The sequence below is a fragment of the Sesamum indicum genome, linkage group LG1, assembly GCF_026168435.1.
Source record: "Sesamum indicum cultivar Baizhima isolate 11 linkage group LG1, ASM2616843v1, whole genome shotgun sequence".
NCBI lineage: Eukaryota > Viridiplantae > Streptophyta > Magnoliopsida > Lamiales > Pedaliaceae > Sesamum > Sesamum indicum.
Window position 1 is genome coordinate 14238431 of NC_142657.1, and position 20846 is coordinate 14259276.

Sequence of the window (20846 nt, forward strand, 5' to 3'; positions counted from 1 at the left end):
TCTTGTAATAGATTTTAACGCCTGTTAAATGATGTTATTTGTTGATATCTTGAGTGCGCAAGCCCACCAGATAAAAAATCACAAAATACATTATTTAGAGAAAAATAAATAAATTAAATGAGGCAATTGAACTTAAACATCATCTCATGTTTAGACCAAAAACAGAAAGACGGGGATGAAGAAATAACTAGTAATAAAGACTCTGCTGCAACAGCTGAACCACTGACTGACTGGGCTTGAAGCCCCCTTGGACGGCTCTAATAGCACAAGAAAACCCAAAGGACTCTCCAAACTCCTAACAATACAAAGATGAAAGATGAACATCATCATCACATCCCTCACCACAAAATCCCTCTTAACAAACAAACAAATCACAAGAACATCTCAGAACTGAATTGTCCAGTTCTTCATAACACTCAACTTAATAAATACCAAGACTCATAAAAAACCTACTAGCTGCAAAACTTATGGGCATGCTATGTTGAGGGTTGCTCCACTCATCAGGGTTGGTGCATCATCCATCCAGGCAAACGCTTCGTTGCAAGCATCAAGATCAAAATCAAAGTCAAAATCGGGCAATGCACCAGGATTATCACCATCATCGAACCCACATATTGGGAGATCATCGAATCCATCCACAAAATCATCCAGTGAAGGGGCAAAATCACCACCTGCCACAAGAGAATGAAGTTCCATATCCAAATCTAACTCTTCTCCAATTTGTGCCAGTGCCATCAGTTCTTCATCCATTAGTCCAGTATCAGCTACTGTTACTTCCTGCTCGACAACATTAGCCTCCGCGGATGCATCAATAGGCTTCTCATCCTCACATTTAACATTAACAGCCGAGGTCAATGAATCCAATTCAAGAACTGATGATGGAGAAGTGTGTGAAGTGAGTGAGACAGCGCTCCCACTGGAATCCTCAGATACACAAAGAGCAGCATCATTTTGCTGCTTCAGGTTCTCAGTTGGTTTAGAAACCACAACAGAACAAACAGGTGTATCATTCTCATCATTCGAGCTCTTTTCAGATGAGAAGTCCGTGCTATTAGCCAATGCCTCGAATTCCAGCCGTTTCAATTCATAAGCTCTCGACGCCTCCTCAGCGGTATTGTAAGTACCCAACCAGACCCTCTTATGCTGAATAGGATCCCGTATTTCAGCAGCCCATTTGCCCCATTTGCGCTGGCGAACGCCTCTGTATTTCCCTGTAACCGGGCTCGGCTTGCTTTCAATCAAGGGAAGAACCCTTTTCTTCTTGGAGCTTTTCTCACCATTGTTGCTATCCTGAACTGAACTCTCGGATTCAGTGGATTTTGATACTCGAGTCGGCTCACCAATAGGCAAACAAACTTCATGGATGATGCGCTTGACCTTCTTCTCTCTCACTTCCTCATCATCGGATGAGTCGGTAGCATCAGGGTCGTTGCAAATAATCCGGACTTTCCTCATAGGTCTACTTGGTTCAGGCTTAAACTTTTGCTTTCTGCTTATAGTTTCTTTATTCAAAGGAACTGGCTTTCGAGGCTCTGGCATGATTTTTCACAGTTAAAACTACTCCAAAACCCCTCAAAAGAATACCCAAGAAATTGTACCCTCCAAAGTAATAAATCAATCAAACAACAAAGGCAAAGAAACGATGGAAATGAAGATCAAAGGGCTTCAACCAATGAGTAATTAAGTGAGAGGACCTCTCAGGAACAAGAAAAGATTTAATAGCCGATTTATGTGATAACCCCCAAAACAAACGACTCCAGAACAAGTCCTGCAACAACACAAAACAGAAGAACCACAATAATTACAACCAAGTATACAACAGATCGGCTCATGAAAACACTAAAACCACCCATAAAACCTGTCAGAACAATGGAGAAAACACAAGGATGCAAAAAAAAAAACATAAAAAAGAACAAAACACATAAGGGTTTAAGGAAGCAAGGTTTTTTACCTTTTGGGCCTCAAACGCATCGAAACAGTCGGGAAGAAAGTGAGGTTGCTCTGCTGGAGGGCGCAGCAGAGGGATCTTGGCATGCAGTTAACAGATGATGAAGAGACTAATGAGAAACAGAGCTTCAACGGAGCCCCAAACGCAACAGCCAAATCAAAACTTGCCGACATAAAATCTCTTGCTCTAAACCCCCTTATCTCAGAAAGCCTCCTCCTTTTCTTCTCAACTCTTCAGAAAATAAAAAAAACCAGAGCACCCGAAGAAGAGAAAAGAGAAATCGAATCAGATACAACCTATTTATAGAGTGTAAAGATAAACGTTATATGCCTATCTATCTATCTATCAAGAACCAACCAAGTAGAAACACTCTGAAGAACGTAGAAAAGGGATTAGGAATCAATGGTTATGATTTCTTCACAACATACAACATGACAAAAGATCAGACTTCTGGTACTATCGAAAAACAAGCAGAAACCAACAGTTGATATAGACCTCTTCTACTACTAGCAAATGAAGAGAAATAAAGGGCACTCAAGTGTGTAAATATAGAGTGCAAAAAGTGGACTATCAGACCCAGAAACAACAGTTGTGTTGTATTAATTTCTTTTCTTTTATTTCACAACACCACCACCATCAATTTGACTGACCAAGAACGCAAATCCCAAGGCCAGTGAAGATGAAAAAATAAAAAATTATAAACATCACCAGAAAATATCATGGGTAGCCATCGAAAATCTGAAACAAATCAAATTAAAAAAAAGAAAAACAATTAACTAGTTACATACAGACATACGTATGTCTATACGCTTTTGCCACACCTGCTTTGTTTTATTTCTTGTTTCTCACTCTCTTCTTCTGCCCTTTTCCGCCCTTATGGGTCCTTTTCTCACCCACCCACTGTGTGTCTGTCTCTGCGTGGCTTTTCGTCTGCCTGCTGCTGTTACAAATGGGTTTTCTGGGATTCACTTTTCCCTATGCGGTCAAAATGGGCTTTCTGTGGGGGTGTATATATACTGTAGATATACGTAGAGATTTTGTGTATACGTATTTGGGGTAAGCCGGTTAATGAATGATGAGCTGGCAATGCACATCCATGGAGCATGACATCGGCCCCATCTTTCATTTCATGCATATCATGCCATCCCATGGTTGGTAAAAGATACTTATGCTGTTGGGCATCGCACCTTACTCTCTCTCACACTGCGCGTGACACTCACGAGCCAATGAAATTGACTCATTGTGGGGAGTATGTGTCACGCGATGACGCTAAGCGTGGAGTTCAAGTGTTGGGGCGTTACCCTGTTGCTAGTAATGCTGCGATCCGGCAACGTAGGCGTTTCTGACTTCTGGTAGTCGACTACAGCTAATTTGTTAAAGAATTTGGGCTTTGGTTGGGAGATATTTACAGTTGTGCCACTGTGAAACTTGACCATCAAGTTAAGTTATTACAATATGGAAAGAAATTGTTGTTTAAGCGTATACAATATACATGGAAGATGATGACAGCCCACTACTTTCCTTTGCATTTCTCTTTTCTTTTTTTCTTGGTTAAGTATAGATTTTATTCCCTTTTTCCCTTTGGTTTCTTTCCTTTTTTGAGCCCTTAGACCAACGAGTAACACAACCTTTTTCTCAATTAAATTTCCACAAGATAAGTTTCACTAATTGTTGAATTTATTTTAATTTTGTAACCTATTTTTATTTGTATTTTTTTATACGATAAAATTCGTTGAATAATTAAAATTTGATAGACATTATGGCTTCCTGCTACGTGTCTAATATATCATCAATTTTGGCTAATGGGTATTTCTTTTTCACAATCATCCGATTCAATTGGAAATGATTAATATACAACTTGATACTATCACCCTTTTTTTTTTACAAACAACATTGGTGCTCCTTTATATAAAATACTTGGTTTAACAAATTATTTCTCCAACAATTCTTCTATTTTTTCATTGATTTCTGTTGTTGCTTCCTTTGTCTGGCTGTCAGTTACCAATCACGTAATTACGACATAACTAATTCATTTCTAAAACAACGCAATCAATCTGCATGTAGTATGGCACCATTCACTATCGCCAGATAAAATCTAATTATAAATGACTCTTAGGGTTTGCAGCGTGTTCATTGTGTCTTACATCCTATAAGAAAATCATATAGAAGGCCATAAATTGGATTATATTTTTCTATAATGGACAAAATATCAAAGTAGAAAAATAATGTGATGTTATCATTTTGATAGATTTCATCATTAATATGTTGTAAAATTTTCTATTTGACAATGCAATAGCAGAATCAAATAGAGCTAATGCCTAGAAATTCTTGGCATCTTGCTTTGCACTTTGGCATCTACCTAACTATTCAGTACAACTAGTTTTCCAAATGCTATATTATTTTATAAATGTGAAATATGGGTAAGTATCTGAATTTTATATGTTAGGGTTTCTATTTTAGTTGAGGATCAAGTATTTAATATTAGGATTGCACAGACCATTTCATGAGCATAATAATAATAATAATAATAATAATAATAATAATAATAATAATAATAATAAGTTGATGTGTCTCATTCAATGTCTTCTTCATTTTTATAATTTTTAAGGTCAAAATATTATTCGTGTCTAGTCTAGAGACGGGGAATAGACAACAAAATCCCCATATATTTTTTTATTAAATTAATAATTACATCTCAAGTAGGTGGCCAATTCTTTATATCACGTCCAATATGGACAATAATAATTATTATTATTATGGGACGATACTTGACCTTATTATCAATAATAAAATATACTATAAACATAGGAACCATGCTTCCTGCAAACATAATGAAGACACCATGCCATGTCATGCACAATGTGCATCTCCCACTCTCATTCCATTTTCCTTTTAATTATAATATCTGACGATAAAAAAATATGAATATAAACTCAAAAGTTCAAGTCATATGGTTATTGGCAATTAAATTATTTTGCTAGACCATCACATTATTGCAACTTTGTGATGATATATAAAATTACGAATTCTTGGTAAAAAAAGATCATGTTTAGATGCAAATAAATAAAGATATATTCACAACAAAAGAAAACATAATGGTTAAATAAATGATAATATTATTTCAATTATTAACCAAACTTTATAAAAATGTTTAATGAAAAATAGTACCACATTGTTGTGTTTGGTCAATTTTTGAAGTTGGAAGGCACAGCCAGAGCCACAGCAAACAGTGGTACGACAAAGTGTGGGAATTTATAGCATTTTAAAACTGGAGCATTGATAGATTACACGGCGGATCTTTGGCAAACACAATAATAAAAGCACACAGGCCATCCACATATCACGTGATTCTGTTTGCATCTTTCTAGCAGTTGCGAATCTTACGTCTCAGAGCTTTCCACGTCGGCAGAGCCGCAGTATTTGTCCTGTCCCCCCACCGCAACCAATCCGTACCCCCTCCCCACTGTAGCCACACCTACAGGACTCACCCACTCCCACACCACCCACTGCGCACTAGGTATTTCATTATCGTCGTCTCACGTGATCTCTCCATATATCATACCATTCATGCATTGCCAGGTCACGTGACATTCCTTGTACGTGTATACGTACGTGTGTATATTAAAGTATATGTATTTTTACCTTTTTATAAAGTGTATACCAAGAGACTGAGAGTGCGCATTTTCCTTTTATTGTTTAATTAATAATTTTGTAAAGAGTAATGTTATGCTTTTACTTCTTTTTAAAGAAAAAGGTTTATTTTGTCTTTGGTAATGGATCTCATCTTTTTCTTTTTATACAGATGGACTATTAAAATTATTAAATAATACATTATTTGAATTAATCGTCTTGTCCCCAATTGCTTTTTTATTTAAATTGTTTTCTTTTTATTTTAATTAATTTATATATATTACGTGTATAAAATTTTTTCATAATTAAAAATAGATAATTTATTTTTGTGTATGTTTCGTGTATTTGTTAAATATAATTTAAAATAAAAAAAATTTGATCCAATGTGAATCACAAGTCTTAGGATGAAAATTAAAAAGTCCTAATCGTATTTGAACAATTTTCATTAGAAATGGTGATAGAGAGTAAAATTTTTCACATGTAAAAAGTAATATTTACAAAATTTAAAGAAGATAAACGTTATAAATCTTAGATAGAAACATAGAATAATTTTAATTTGAAAGTCTGGATACATAGTATTATTATGATTTGGGATTATTATTATACAATTGTAAAATAGATTGACTCATGAAAATAATAATTTAGTTTATGAAAAAAATTATTTTAACTCAACAGAACTTTATTGTTTTTCATATCCAACGTATTTTTATGTAAAAATGACTATTTATTGAAATTATTCAACTGATTTGTTATTTATATGTATTGAATTTTCTAATCGATTTAAAAAGATTTGAAGGATTTTTGTATTGCATTTAATAAAATAATGTGTGCGGGGAATCAACTCGCCGTTACTAATTAATATAAAAGTGAAAGGCCTTTTTTATTCATAAATGATGATTTTTGATACTGTGATACTGAATTTTTTATTGAATGGATTATTCTTAATTTAAATTTATTTTATTATTTATTTATTTTTACAAAATATATTGTATATATCTATTTTAAATTATAAAATATTATTGATAAAAAAGTATATGTATGGTTGCATAAAAAGCTTTACAAGTAGTGTTATTGTGAAACCATCATCATGGTGAGCAGGTCATGTGCATACCTGGTACATGTAGCATGGGCATCATGTATGCAATTATTTGATGTACTATGTATGGTCATGAATGCCAACCGAATTGGGCGGTTTTAAGAGAGAGAGAGAGAGAGAGGAGGCAAAGTAGGGTACGCAAGTTGGGGGTGGGAGAGGGATTGCTTCGTCTTCCCGCCATAGGCGCAGGCGGCGGACCCACCGCCACGCTATTTTTAGCGCCAAAATTCCAGGGTGTGACACCTCGGCAGAGCTTGACACGCGTCCCCCCGGTGGGCGTTTCCCACGCACGAATTCCACATTATATGTCTTTTAAGGTTGATTACAACATTTTATGGTGACGTTAATTACAAGGAATTTTCCAAGAGAGAGAGAGAGAGAAGCAGAGCCGTCCGTTGCTACGATGGTGGCGAGAGAGGAGCGTTGCAAATTGAGTCAATGTAGGTGGGTAGGAGCATTGCAGCAACCCGACTTTTGGGTTGATTCGTTGAGGATTTTGTGTCTCAGATCATGACACTCTTTCCCTCTCTCTCTCTCTCATTCGATTCTCTAGTTCTTGGCCCGATTCGGATTTTGTGATCCGGTTTCTCTACCTCAGTCAATCAATGACCCGCCTTATTCCATCAATCACCTCACTCACTCTCAGATCTTTTATCCCTAACTTTGGAGATTCGGGTCCAATCCCTCAAACCATTTTTTTTTAATTAATCATTAACCACAGCTATCGAGAATTGGTAGCTTGAATATTTTCATAAATTAAAATTTTATTATAAATATTTAATTATTGAGGTGATGATACGATTAGGAAGATGTGATGGAACATTTTGTTAATGTATGTTGATTGTGAAAAACAAGTCGTAGGTTTTAGATCAGATGGGTAAAGACAGTGCTAATAATTTGCAATCATCAAATACACTCTAACCCTAACCACATATATAATATCATATATGTTACTGATTTTTTGTTTGTTGCTTCATTGTAATCTATAAATTATTAATATACACACTCACTCTTTAATATTTAAATATATAATAAAATAGCAGCGATCATGATTCCACAAAATAGTGAAAAGCATTGGATGCCCAAAATACATATTATATTTTTATATATATATTAAGAAAAAAGGTTTCTATAGGAAAGTCATGAAGTGATTTATTAGAGTGTCCATATTAAAATAAGAAGAAAATACATTTTTTCACTTATAAACAGTGATATGTGACACTGCTACATTAATATTTTCGATAAATTATAATCATTTTTTTAAAATTTAACATAGTTATAAATACTTTCTTGTTGTTTTGAAAATTTATAAATAACTTCTTATATTAGGTTGGATATGATTTGCATCCAATTTCTTAGTGAATTCAATGTTATTTTGGATTATGAATTATAATTCTATATATATTTTTTAATATTTTACAAAATATTTATGAACTAATATTCTCAATAAATTATTTACTTTACTAACTTCCAGATTTTTTTTATATATGTTTGTAAATATTTTCTTTAAAAAAATATAAAAAGGGTAAGATAATAATTTTCATTTTACAATCTAAGAACTGTATGGTTATTTCCCATTTGAAGGAAATATTTATAATTTTTTAAATAATAATGGAATACTTGTAATTAAGCCAAATTTCAGCAAATAACTATAATTTGTTCTATTTTGTTTGTTGTGTCAATAATACTTTAAGTTGATTTTGTTTTTTTTTTAAATATAACATTTTGATTAATATATTTTAATTTTATTTAGGGAGATTACTCGTTCCTCCTCTAAAGTTAGTTGTATTTACACGTAGACCATTTATGGTTTGAAAAACTACATCTAGCACCCATAAGATTTGCTTCTGTTTTACAAATAAATCCCTCAATTAGTGAAAATGCACCGAATTTGTTGATGCTAACAAAAAAATAGAAAAGAAAATTATATGTACCTCCAATAGACTTATTACTAATTTATTGCAGGTCAAATAAATATTTTTATAATGAAATTACCTTCATACATCTTCACGCGTTAATGAATGTGAGGAGGTATATCTTCACCGTTAGAAGGGCAGTTAAATAAAAAAAATATTTGACCCGCAATAAGCCAGTAATAAATCAATCGAAGGTAAATCATCAACTTTTATTCAATTTTTTTATTAGAATTAACAAATATGATGAATTTCGACAAATAAAGGAACTTATTTATTAGACGGAAGCAAACCTCATGAGTGCTAAATGTAATTTCTCAAATAACCAGGAAATATACGTGTGATTACACTAAATTTCAAAGGATAAAAATACAATTATCTCTTTTATTTATAGTATAAAAAATTATTTATTATACTGAGCGTGGAAAACAAACTGGTAGACAGAAAAATGAAGAGGGGTTAAGTAATGGGGAGAAATAAGATTCATTGGTGATGCGTGAGTGGGCCCCATATCTCCAGGCGCATATAACTCTCTGTTTCCTATCCACATTTACAAACTTTGTACATAAAATATCAACATTGGACTTCACTTGAGATGTGTAAATCGAATGTAGTCTACTTTTGATGATCAGTTGATTATATGACTTTGATCAACATTTGTTAGGCTGAGGTTTGGGTTCAAACAATTTCAAGAAGCCAAATTTAATTTCTGAAACATTTTGGTAGAATATTCAATAACAAAAGAAAGTGACTTGAATGGAAAGGGATGAACACAGTTTTTACGCCATCTCCTCACCATTCACAACCTTGATTCACGTTTAAACTCGTGATTCTTCAACTCAAATTGCCAACATAAACACTATTACAACAGGAAAAAACAGGGACATTTTTTAACCAACATGCCAATGAATTCAGGGCTTGATTCCCATTTTCCAGGACATGGTAAACTTCTTTCCCACCGGCAACTCCAGGCCTTTAACCTCCACCATTACATTCTTCATCTTATCCCCACCCTCTTCCAGTTTCTCCGGATATTTGTGTTCTGTTGAGCTGATTTCAACCTTGGAAGTCTCTGCAACTGCATTTCCGTCTACTTCAATCTCAAATGCACTTCCGATACCTTTTAATCCAAGTACGGTTACCTTCTCGACGATCAATCCCTTCTCTAACGCGAACTTACTCTCTTGAACATCAGACCAAATCTTCACCGTCCCCTGACTAACTGTTGCGTAGAAATCAATGTATGTTGCGTAGCCGCTGCCAAGTTTCAACTCAGGAAGTTCATCGTTGTCTAGGAAGAGATTCCCCTTAGCTTCTCCTGTAGTTGCACCGAGTGGGAAGGAGACTATTAGAGTAAAGGGCGTCTTTCTTGCTTCTTTAGAGATCAATCCACCCTGCTGCATGGGTATAATCGCGTTCTGATACAAATGCACGTTGATAACGTGTAAAGGCGCATCGCATGTGAGGTAATGTGATTCCTTTGAGACAATCACCTTTGTCATGTCAAACAAATTGTACCAGCTACCAGGAGGGAAGAGAACTTTGACCTCAGTTTTACCCTTAGTCAACACGGGAGACACCATAAGACTGCTCCCAAGCAGGAATTGAGTGCTCAGTCCATACAATTTAGTCTCATTCGTGAATGTAAAGAACAGGGGACGAGCAATTGGTGCTCCAGTAGTATGTGCCTCGTAGTTCAGAGTGTAAAGATACGGTAAAAGCTTGTACCTCATTCCTAGAGCGTTTCTAGCAGACACAGCCACTGATTTCCACTGGTAAAGCTCCTGCCTTGGAGAATAGAAGTTTGCATGATCCCTGGAAAATGGGTAGAAAGCACCAAGTTCAATCCATCTGTTGCAAAGTTCTTCGGTGGGAGCTGGATAGAATCCGCATATATCTGAACCAACCATCGGAACTCCAAATATTCCAAAATTCAGCATTGTAGAGATTGAATATTTCAAATCTTTCCATGTTCCCTTGTTATCCCCTGTCCAGTGTGCAGCGTATCGGCCTGAACCAACATAAGTGGAACGTGATAGTATAAAGGGGCGCTTGCCCTCCAGCCCCTGAAGCGCCTTGTGAGTTGCAACGGATTGTGAAAAACCATAAAGACTGTGTGCATCATACTCCAATACTCCATTATAGTGGTATGCACTGGTTGCTATGGTTTTGTAACCTATTGGAACTTGTATTCCAGAAGCATTTATCTTGTAGGGTGGATCATCCCATCTTGTTTTCGTTATGTTCTTGCAGTCGAGGCAGCAAATCCAGCCCGGTCCAGTTCCATTAGGGCAAATCCTGCCCTCCGGAAGTGTGCACAATCCGTTGCAGAAGTTGGACGCTTCATTCATGTCTATCCAAAGACCATCAACAGGTACAAGCTTGTGGAACCGCCGTATTTCATCACCCCACCACTCAACGGTTTTCGGATTAAGAAAGTCAGGGAAGTTAACAGCTCCTGGCCAGACTTGGGCCAGGAAGGGCTTGCCTTCATACTTTATGAAAACATCATTCGCTAGGCCTCTTTGGTAAACACCATAGCTCTTGTTAACACCAATTCCAGGGTCAATTATGACGATGTATTTCATGCCCCGAGCATGAATTTTCTCCAAGAATGCCAAGAGCTTTGGACGGGGGTAATTGGTGGGGTTAAGGGTGAAGTCCTTGTGCCCATCCATGTGATCATCATCGTTCCAGATAACATCCAGTGGAATCTTGGCCTTCTTGTAGTTTTCAACTACGTCTTCAACTACTGATAAATTATGGTAACCCCATCTGCATTGATGGAATCCTGTAACACCATGAAACACAGTATTAAATTTGTTATGTATTTTTCTCTAATATTATCATCAATAAGACAAACCAGTTATGATGGACCAACAGGCGTTTCCACCTAATCAAAGTCAGCAAAATTAGCTACTACTTATAAGTTATAACCTATATACATAGCAGGGCATCTGTCCCACCTTCCTCCATCAATGCCATGAATATGAGCAACCGATATATCGAGGCCCTTAGAGGTTCATGTAACAGCACAGACTTCGCTACAAAAATTATTTCTTTTAGAAACTGAAGCAGGGAGAAGGGCAAAACTCTTAAATTGATTACTGGGACCTCAAGATAATACGTACTGTGCTTTTCATGCCTTCTTTCAACTGGGGAAGAATGATATACCCTCCACCCCATGTGCCATCCAACTTCTCAATAACATTTACCAATTCATTGACATTTACATGCTTTGTACCCTACAGACTGTTTGCCATATGAACCCAAACCGTACGACCTCATAAAGACTGTGATGTTGCATGTCACCATCAACTATAAATGCTATATCACCCTCCTATTGCTCCCTACATCTCCATTACATTTTGAATCTGATGACAATTGACTTGAGTAACACAGAAGAAAGATTGATCTTGAAAAATGGTGCCGCACTGTCTATTATGGAAATTGGATCTAAATGCAACCTCATGAGGGGAGAACAATATCTCAGTAGATAAGTGAGATGAGGAGGGTGCCGACAAGAGAGCTTTTCTTGTGTTCCAGAAGTTGGTTTCTACCAAGATTAAGTATAAATGATGAACTTTCTGGTAATGATAAGGTAGAAAGGGACGTTGAAGAGAGAAAAGAAGAGCCATTAAAATTGATTGCAACACATGTTTCCATGTGGGCCTTGGACATTGTCGACATGATTTCGTGCAGAAGAAAATAGAATTTCTTGCAAAATTTACCACAAATTCTTTTACAAGGAATAACTGATGTTGGGGATGCTAAGGTACAAGGCAAGGGCAAGAAATGTTAGAAAGAGAACAGTATTGACCCTATGCACCAACCTATTTTTTTAGCTCTATCTACAACAGAACCAGAGATGTATCGCAAAATTCCACCCTCAGGTACGTGACATTACACATCTATGATAAAATTCAGAAAACAAATCTTGGAATTATCAAGAAAAGAGTATCTGTAACGGTGACGTGTATAAGTATGACTTACCACAAAGAAGAAAAAGCTCATCACTAGAAAAGAAATGTGATGCAACAATGTTATCTCCCCATTACTACAGAACCCATTCCATCCTTGTCACACGCTATTGTACAAGGGCTATTGCTCTGTTTCTTCTTCCTCTTATATTTTTCTCCTTATACTGTCAATAAATGTAATTTCTAAGTTTTTTTGGCTACGGCAACATAAAGTTCGTGTAGAATCTTGATGAAATTGTTCGATCGTTCTCTTCTAGGTGGTTTTAGATCAAACAGTGCTGATTCTCATGAACCCGAATTAACTGTTGCAAGGGGAAGACTCTTAGCCAATTCAACGAGGTCCTTATTGCACTAGGCTAACTGTGTTTTACTATAACTTATGCTAGGATGACAAGTTGTTTAAATGCAGAGGGAAAATGTCGGTGAGCCCGGAACACAAGTCAAGTCACTATCTTGGCAATAAATAGAAAGTAATAAATTTATGTTGGTGACCCCTATAAGCGCCATAGCTAAAATTACCATCTTCTACAAAAACAGCAAAAGCCCTTCAAACAATTCAACAACCAACAAACATTTCTAATGCCAAAACATATTGAAATGAACAAAACTGACAAACTTGAAATGGAATGAAGTCTTTAAAAACTTACCAAAAGCCCAGTATGGCATTGGAGCTGGACGGCCTATGAAGGCAGTATACTGATCAACAACAGCCAAAGGTGAAGGACCAGAGAAGAAGTAAAGGTCAAAAACACCCCCAATCACTTTATATGTCAAAGAATTCCCTCTGTAAAAAACATCCATCCCATTGCTGTTCAGCAGCAAGACTGCGTGGGCAGAGGGCTTCCCTTTGACATTTCTCAAGTCCATGTACACAGGGTGTGACCCATACAGATCAGCATTAAGGTTAATGGCTGATATATCAGTGGTGTACAAAGTGTAAGGATCGTTGGGGTAAAGTTTAATCCCATGGGGCTGAGTGTTCTCTCCCAGACCATACAAAGAAGCATCTTTGGGCAGTTTAGTGGAAATCTCAAGGTATTGGTCTTTAAATACCAAATCACTGTAAGGGTCTGAATCCTCAGAGCTGGTATCAAAAAGGGTCTCGCCATTTGATTTTCTTTTTACAGAAAAACTAAAAGGGTCTGATTCGTATGCAAAAATCAGCTCATTTCCTGCATATTCTGCAGCTGTGAGCTTGTACACTCCCTTTCTTGAACTACCAATTGTTTGTTTTAGTGAAGGGGGACTTTCCCTCGGCAAAAGATCGTACGGAACCTCCCATCTTTGCTTTTCAGCGTCAGTAATGTGAACCCTCAAACGGTTGTCTGTTTCGTGCCTGAGAGACAAGTGAAAAAAAAAGCCAAGAAAGTGGTATAAAGATCATATTTTATCAAGAATACCCTGTCAGCCAGTGCAAGCAATGCAAATGTTAAAAAACAAGAAACGATCTTGCAGTGTCGTTGAGTGGGAAACTTACTTGACATAGAGCTGCAAGAGGGGAATATCAGGGCCATAAATATTATTTTTCTCCTTCACTTGCAGCTGGCCCACAAGGCCACCATTTGGAGCCTCTTCAATGGAGATCAAACGGTAGCCTTTACCAATTTTCTTCGGAGGATTAGTGCTAGCAGAAGCTAAATCAACTTGAAATACACATAGAACCAAGAATACCAGCAAAAGTCTAAGAGAAGAAGATAATGACAGGGGAAAAGGGAAACAAAACAACATGGTTGCTAGGTTGAATGGCTTTAGAGCTAGTTTATTTCTGGAGGGGCATTGGGTATATAATGGCCAAGAATGGCAGAAAGGTATAGGATACATGTGATGTGTATGAGGTTCGCATTCTATGAGGACATCTCTTTCCATTTGCATGTGACTGTGATGTCTGTTTGGGCCCCAAAATTTTCAGACCCTTTTATGTGATATTTGTTTCCATCCCCATGACCAAGCAAGCAGTAAGTTCTCTTCAGAATGGCTTGGTTTGCTGTCTCTTGCAAACCCACACTGTTTATTGATTACTCATTCTTGCAGCCACTGTTGATATATTTGTAAATTTCAGCTTGCACAGGATCCTTTTTTATTACAAAAAATCACTTTGATTTGCATTATACACTATACAGTGCACTCTATTTGTTATATTACATGTGTTTTTAACAGTGGAAAACCTAACTTTTAACGAGAATAAGTCACTTGTCTTTACACTTTAATTACCCAAGTTCCATGCTGACATCAATTTTTTTAAGGTTTCCAAAGCAAAACAATGTTCGTCAGAAACACTGGAAATATGGTCACAATCTCATACATGATAAGGTTATCAAGATCTCCAGAAATTTCAAGAATGTATATAAACACTTCCATGCATTTGTGCCTCTGACAACATCTAAGTACGTGCACCAGCAGAAGTATAAAGATAGCAACCATAATTTATTGGTTAGTGGCAAAATATATGAGTTATTTAAACTTTTTGTAGTTAGGAAAGCTGCATATATAAAATCATTTTCAACCTTCCCCACATTTGCTACTGTCAAGAGCCCATTTCTCAATATATAGTTTCATTAAATTGTGAGAGATTGATATTATAACATATCATATCTACCCCCAATCCAACTGCATTTATGACCAGCAGTACTGCTCCATAAAGTCTGCACTAACATAATTAAACCTCAGCATTCCCTCTCTTCCTTCTATATAGATTGTTGAATATAATATAAAACTGTAAAGGTGATAATTGATATTGTGTGTAATTGGTGTTAGATAAGAAATAAAATGTAAATATTATAACTGATAGAGTATGATTCCTTCTAAGAAACAAATATTAATTTAAATGAAAAGTTTTTCAAAAGAAGAAAGTGATGAGAAAAATATGAGGGATAATTTCTCCTAAGTCCTAAGCTCTCCTATCCACATAATTTTATGTATTGGAAAGGGGTAAAGTTGTGAGGAGGCTTTTATTTATGGAGTTTGCATTTTGTCTGCGATTTCTGGGACACTTCTTCTTCCCAATTACCACCACTCCTTCCCCCCTCTCTCTCTCTCACCCTACATTGGAAATTCAACACTTCATTACCTCAATTTTACAAATTAAAAAACAGTCTTCACAAACCAAGGAAAAAAAAATATGAGCTTTCGTTTTCTTTCAACAATATAATAAGATAAATTTGAAAAACGCCCACCGTGGGGCTCGAACCCACGACCACAAGGTTAAGAGCCTTGCGCTCTACCGACTGAGCTAGACGGGCTTTTGATACTTTTATACCGTAAAATTATAATTGTTATAAATCACGAATACCCCTCAAAATGATGAAGTAAACATTACTACTTTACTCTTGTTGAAATTTTTTGAAAAACTAAAATAAAAATGCTTTAAAAAATGTAAAAAGAAATTGGAAAGTGGGTAAAATGAATAATCCATAGGATATATTGGTCCATAAAAATATTTTAAAAAAATCTTCAAAAGATACATAAGATTATAATTTCATAATCCAAAAAAGTCATTTTGGTAAGTTATTACAAAAATTGAATAAAAACCTAACCGATGCTGATGGAATGAATTTGTTGTTTAACGAACGTTGAAATCAAGAGTGTATTTGTAATAAAATAAGGAAAAATATTTATAGTACAATTAAAATGCAAAATGGAAAACTAAAAGGTGTGAACTCATAATAGATTTATATAACTTAAATGAGAAAAGAGTTTAATGAATTGAATGCCGACGTTAATTCAAGTTGTGGATTATCAAACTATAAATGATAATATCAATATTTTGTTTCATTGAGTTATTAAAATGAATAATTAAAGGTAAGGCAGAAATATAGAATTTCAAACATAAACCATTCTGGATGTACTAACACTAGGAAAAAAAAATTATTGGTTATATATAATTTTAGTAATTATGGATTAAAAATCATGATAAATAATTTTTATTAACCACGATCAAATAAAATCGATGCAAAAATATAGATTTTCTACCAAGGAAAAATTATTTGTTATGGTTAATAGTTATGGTAAATATTTGCTAATATTTTAGCTACCCTCACAAATACCACGAATAATAAGCATTGTATAACTATAGTTAATGACTACTTTATTTTTAACTATGACAATTAGCTATTGTTAAGTGTTCAATTTTTTTTTTTTTTTTGTAGTGTAATTAATAAAATAACAACCAATGATTGATTGTAGGTGGCATGGCAGTAGGGCTGGGCCTAGGGGGGGTACTATCTTTCCCGCGTAAAATAAGAGAATCCCATGTCGGCTGTCGCGTTTCCAACACAATTAAATCATATTTACAACCCCAATACAATAAATACGTCGAAAAAAATTAAAATTATGATTAAAATAGTGACATGTGAAGAAGAAATTAACTAATAATATATTTATTATTTTAGGACAAATTATTTGATTATACATTTTGAATATTTACCATCATAACATACAAATGAGATTAAAATGTAAAATTATATTTGTGACAATAGATAAGACATAAAGCTTATTAAATATCACTTCAATTTTATTATTTTCTCTTCCTTTTAAATTTATTAAATACAAAAATTATTAATCTATAATGCATAATTAAATATTCTAGTTGGACTGGATTAACAAGGATATCCAACCTAGTCAAGTGTGGTAAATACGGCCTTAGTATATCCACCACTCATATTCTATTTTACCTAATTGACAAGCATACTCAATGTGTGTTCCATGTATAACTATAAATTTAAAAGACCATAAGTAAGGGTAATTTAAATTTTAGTTCCATGTAAATCATTCTGTAATTGTTCAAAGTATTGACAATTTAGTGCGGACTTTATGGGTGGATAATGATGTTCAGGTCTCACAACTAAAAAGGTTGTGAGTTCCAATCTTATATATTTACGTATTAGTCTACTTTTATAATAGTACATGAATGTTGTTTCTTTATTTCACCTGAAGTCGTTGACTGATTTAAAAATATTATTATACTACGTATCGAATATTGTAATAGTTTATTATTGGCTTTAGAAATATGATTGTATAAATAAATAAATAAATACAAAGTTTGGGCTTTATGGTTAGTTAATTACTTCTCTTCCTTAACGCTGAAAAATTATAAAAACTCGTAATAGGATGTTGGCCCCCATAGCCATAGGTTTGCCCATGGGGCTTTGTATCTTTATTTTGAGACATTTTACTCTTAGGGAGAAAAGGCCAATTGAGCTTGTGAGGCGGTCTTGGCCCAATCCTGGCCGACTAGTGACGAACAGCTGTCCCAAAACTAAGAAGAACTTTTTTGGGAAATTTTTAAAATCGATCAAAACACACTCAATATTTGATTTTTTTTTTTATATATCTTATATGTGTGATTTTTTAGTTTTGAACTTTCTATATATGATATATATAAACACACATATATAAATATAATATAAAAAAGAAATAATTTTACGATTAACAATTATTTTTATCTCTAAAAAACATAATATTAAACATACAACACCTATATATACATATATATATATATATATAAAAGATATATGATTTAACAATGAACAATACTTTTTATCTCCCAAAACACAACATCAAATATACAACACTTATTTTAAATTACTGCCAAAACAAATCCAAACATATATTATTTCAAACACATACTTATTTATCTTTATTTTTTTCTCTCACTATCTTCACAAAATAAAACAAAACAAAAAAAAATTAATCCAAACACTATGTATAGGTGTTGGTTTGGTGAAGATCAAATTTGATGCTTTGTTTTTATTAAAAGAGGAAACAAGTCAATTTTATAAAGTGGTGGCAAGATTTCAAATTTGTAAAAAATATGAGTAGATGCTTTATTTATATTAAGTTACTAATTGGAAATTTTGGTTGTGGTGAAATTGGAGATAAGAATTAGTAGAATGATGAATTTTGATTTGAATGTAAGTATGATATAATGAGAGGAATTCCAATCTTAGGTTAATAATAGTGATGAGGAGGATTAGATGTTATAAGATAAATGATGAGCCCTTAATCAGTTTCCACCCATCTTAATATCTCCCCACACATATGCAAATTCACATCAAATTCCCGTCAAACGCTGCGCCTCCCCAACACAAAATCTCACCACATGCTCAGCATCTTTGCTGCTCACCCCTTCTCTCATCTTCATTCCTTTTTATTATTTCACCCTTGATTTGTCAATCAAATTTAATGCAATTACTGAAATTTAAATTTTAATAATGTATAAAATATTATTTTATTTTTAATAATATATATATATATATATATATATCATTCTACTTTTACATTAACATTCATAGTCAAACGTAAACTAATTCCACCAATTTCTTTCCACGACTCCACCCCCCAAAAGAGAAGACGACGTCAGCAATAATGCATCAATCTATGACGTCATCCCCGTCCGACTTTTTTCCTAAAAATCCCTTTAAATTAATGCAAGTGTCTTTCATGTCTTAAACGCCAAATATTCACACACTCAAATCTTATTTTATTTTTATATATTCTCTGTCTCCCTTTACTTCTTTGTTGTGTTCAATGGAAAAGGAGAAGAGGAAACGGCAAGACGACGGTGAAGCAGCCGGCAAGAGAGGGAAGCCCCGGGAGGAAAACGACGGTGTGAACAGGCCCGTGCCGGCTGATGAAGAGGTGGACGAGTTCTTCGCTATACTCAAGAGAATTCAGGTGGCTGTCAAGTACTTCAAGAGGCGCAACGGCCACAGGTGTGCCGACCGGGGCCTGATGACGGAGCCTCTGTGGAGACCGTCGTTCGAACGGGAAGATTTCGACGGAGTTAAGAAAGAGCCGGCGAGCTCGGAGGACGATCAGTATGGGGGTTTGGATCTTAATTCTGACCCGGCTTCGGATTCGATTTGAGGTTGTGATCGGGTTTAAGGATAATTCAAAGAGCCCAAAAGGCAATCGGGTTGAGCTGGACACTAGAATTGGGTTTCTTGTCGCCTTAATGGACCTCTGACGGGTGATCCAATCTTATGGGTCTGGGCCTAAATTATACTTTTGCAGACTTTCTAATTAATTTTGATATTATATACGTTAATGCTTGGTTTGTAGTAAGAGTTGCTATGCGACTGTAAGTTACCACGACAATTAAATTATTACATCAAAAATTGAAATTATAATCATATTTCGCTCTAAAATTCTCAAATTAACATATTTATAAATACCCAAAAAACCATGTCGACATAGTTTACACCGTCACACTTGCCGAGCCAAAACCCAAGTTATGAAAAGTTGAAAACCCACAAGAAACACAGGAGGAAACTACATAGAAAATAAAATGTCGAGGAAGTTTCATCTAATATTGTCGTATGCTAAAATCCTTCTCTTTCTTGGTTTGTTGTGTTTCATTGCAATTACCTAACCAATTTGATTGTAATAAGTATGTAGCACTCTTAATCGTTATTACGATTATATCTTCCTTAAATATTATATTTAAGGTAATTCATATATCTATATTTTTAAATATGCACATAATCAATATGCACACGTAATCTCAACGTCACAACAAATACAATCAACTCACAATATTATATATATACGCGTATATCAAACACCACAAAGTAATTTATCACAAGTAATTCCCACACTTTTAATTCCTCTTTATACAACTAAAATGTAATTTGTATTTTAACTAACAATGAAGAGAAAACTACATACTGGCTAGACCTGACCGAATAAAGCATTTGGATCTAGTCTTCGACACGCAGACACCTCAAGATCTACTCCTGAAAAAAAATATCAGTAAAGGAATGAGCCTGCAACTCAGTAAGTAAATAACCAACCCTATCTGTATACGTATATCAATTATAGCCCATACAAGATAAGTAGTCAACATGCATAGAATATAATCAATGTAATCCCAATATAATCAAATTTATTGCACCACATAGCCAACTCGCAATAAAACAATCAATTAAACTCCTCTTTTTCTAGTCTGTTTACCAAAAGGTGATATAGTGTCTTTCGCATCAACTCAATCTCATAATTATATAAAACTCAAGTGAATCCCCTTGACAACCGGCTCATCAGTCTCATTTCGCATCGCAGCTCTTTTCATATCGCATCAAAGCTCTTTTCATTTAAATTTTTTTCTCATATCGCATTATAGCTCTTTTTGTTTTATTTTTCCGTACAGGCTTTTCAACACATCAAAAGGTATTCACATCACAATTATATTTAATTTCCAGCACTCCCTCATTTCCACGTATCACTATTTCTGTAAGCAACTAGCAAAACCATATACAGACATATTCTCATTTTCAGCATCCATC

General features: G+C 34.8%; 2 protein-coding genes and 1 non-coding gene across 3 annotated transcripts; all 3 read right to left on the reverse strand.

Annotated features, from left to right (window-relative positions):
* Positions 1-126: 126 nt before the first annotated feature.
* LOC105161026 (ethylene-responsive transcription factor ERF118) lies at positions 127-2923 on the reverse strand. Its single transcript, XM_011078594.2, has 3 exons — positions 2770-2923; positions 1952-2179; positions 127-1768 (listed from the first exon to the last, which is right to left on the reverse strand). The coding sequence occupies exon 3, from the start codon at positions 1537-1539 to the stop codon at positions 466-468; it is 1074 nt and encodes a 357-aa protein (XP_011076896.1). The 5' UTR covers positions 1540-1768; positions 1952-2179; positions 2770-2923; the 3' UTR covers positions 127-465.
* Positions 2924-9273: 6350 nt separating this feature from the next.
* LOC105161052 (alpha-xylosidase 1) lies at positions 9274-14517 on the reverse strand. Its single transcript, XM_011078620.3, has 3 exons — positions 14045-14517; positions 13215-13903; positions 9274-11378 (listed from the first exon to the last, which is right to left on the reverse strand). The coding sequence occupies exons 1-3, from the start codon at positions 14437-14439 to the stop codon at positions 9499-9501; spliced, it is 2964 nt and encodes a 987-aa protein (XP_011076922.2). The 5' UTR covers positions 14440-14517; the 3' UTR covers positions 9274-9498.
* Positions 14518-15733: 1216 nt separating this feature from the next.
* Positions 15734-15806, reverse strand: TRNAK-CUU (transfer RNA lysine (anticodon CUU)). The gene has a single exon. It is a non-coding gene; the product is annotated as a tRNA-Lys (tRNA).
* Between the last annotated feature and the right edge of the window lie 5040 nt (positions 15807-20846).

Excerpts from the sequence above, each read along its gene's own strand:
- LOC105161026 (XM_011078594.2), bottom strand. The coding sequence starts at position 1,539 with ATGCCAGAGCCTCGAAAGCCAGTTCCTTTGAATAAAGAAACTATAAGC.
- LOC105161052 (XM_011078620.3), bottom strand. The coding sequence starts at position 14,439 with ATGCAAATGGAAAGAGATGTCCTCATAGAATGCGAACCTCATACACAT. Across the intron at positions 13,904-14,044 it reads CTCTTGCAGCTCTATGTCAA|GCACGAAACAGACAACCGTT; the intron begins GTAAGTTTCCCA and ends CTTGTCTCTCAG. Across the intron at positions 11,379-13,214 it reads AATGCCATACTGGGCTTTTG|GATTCCATCAATGCAGATGG; the intron begins GTAAGTTTTTAA and ends ATGGTGTTACAG.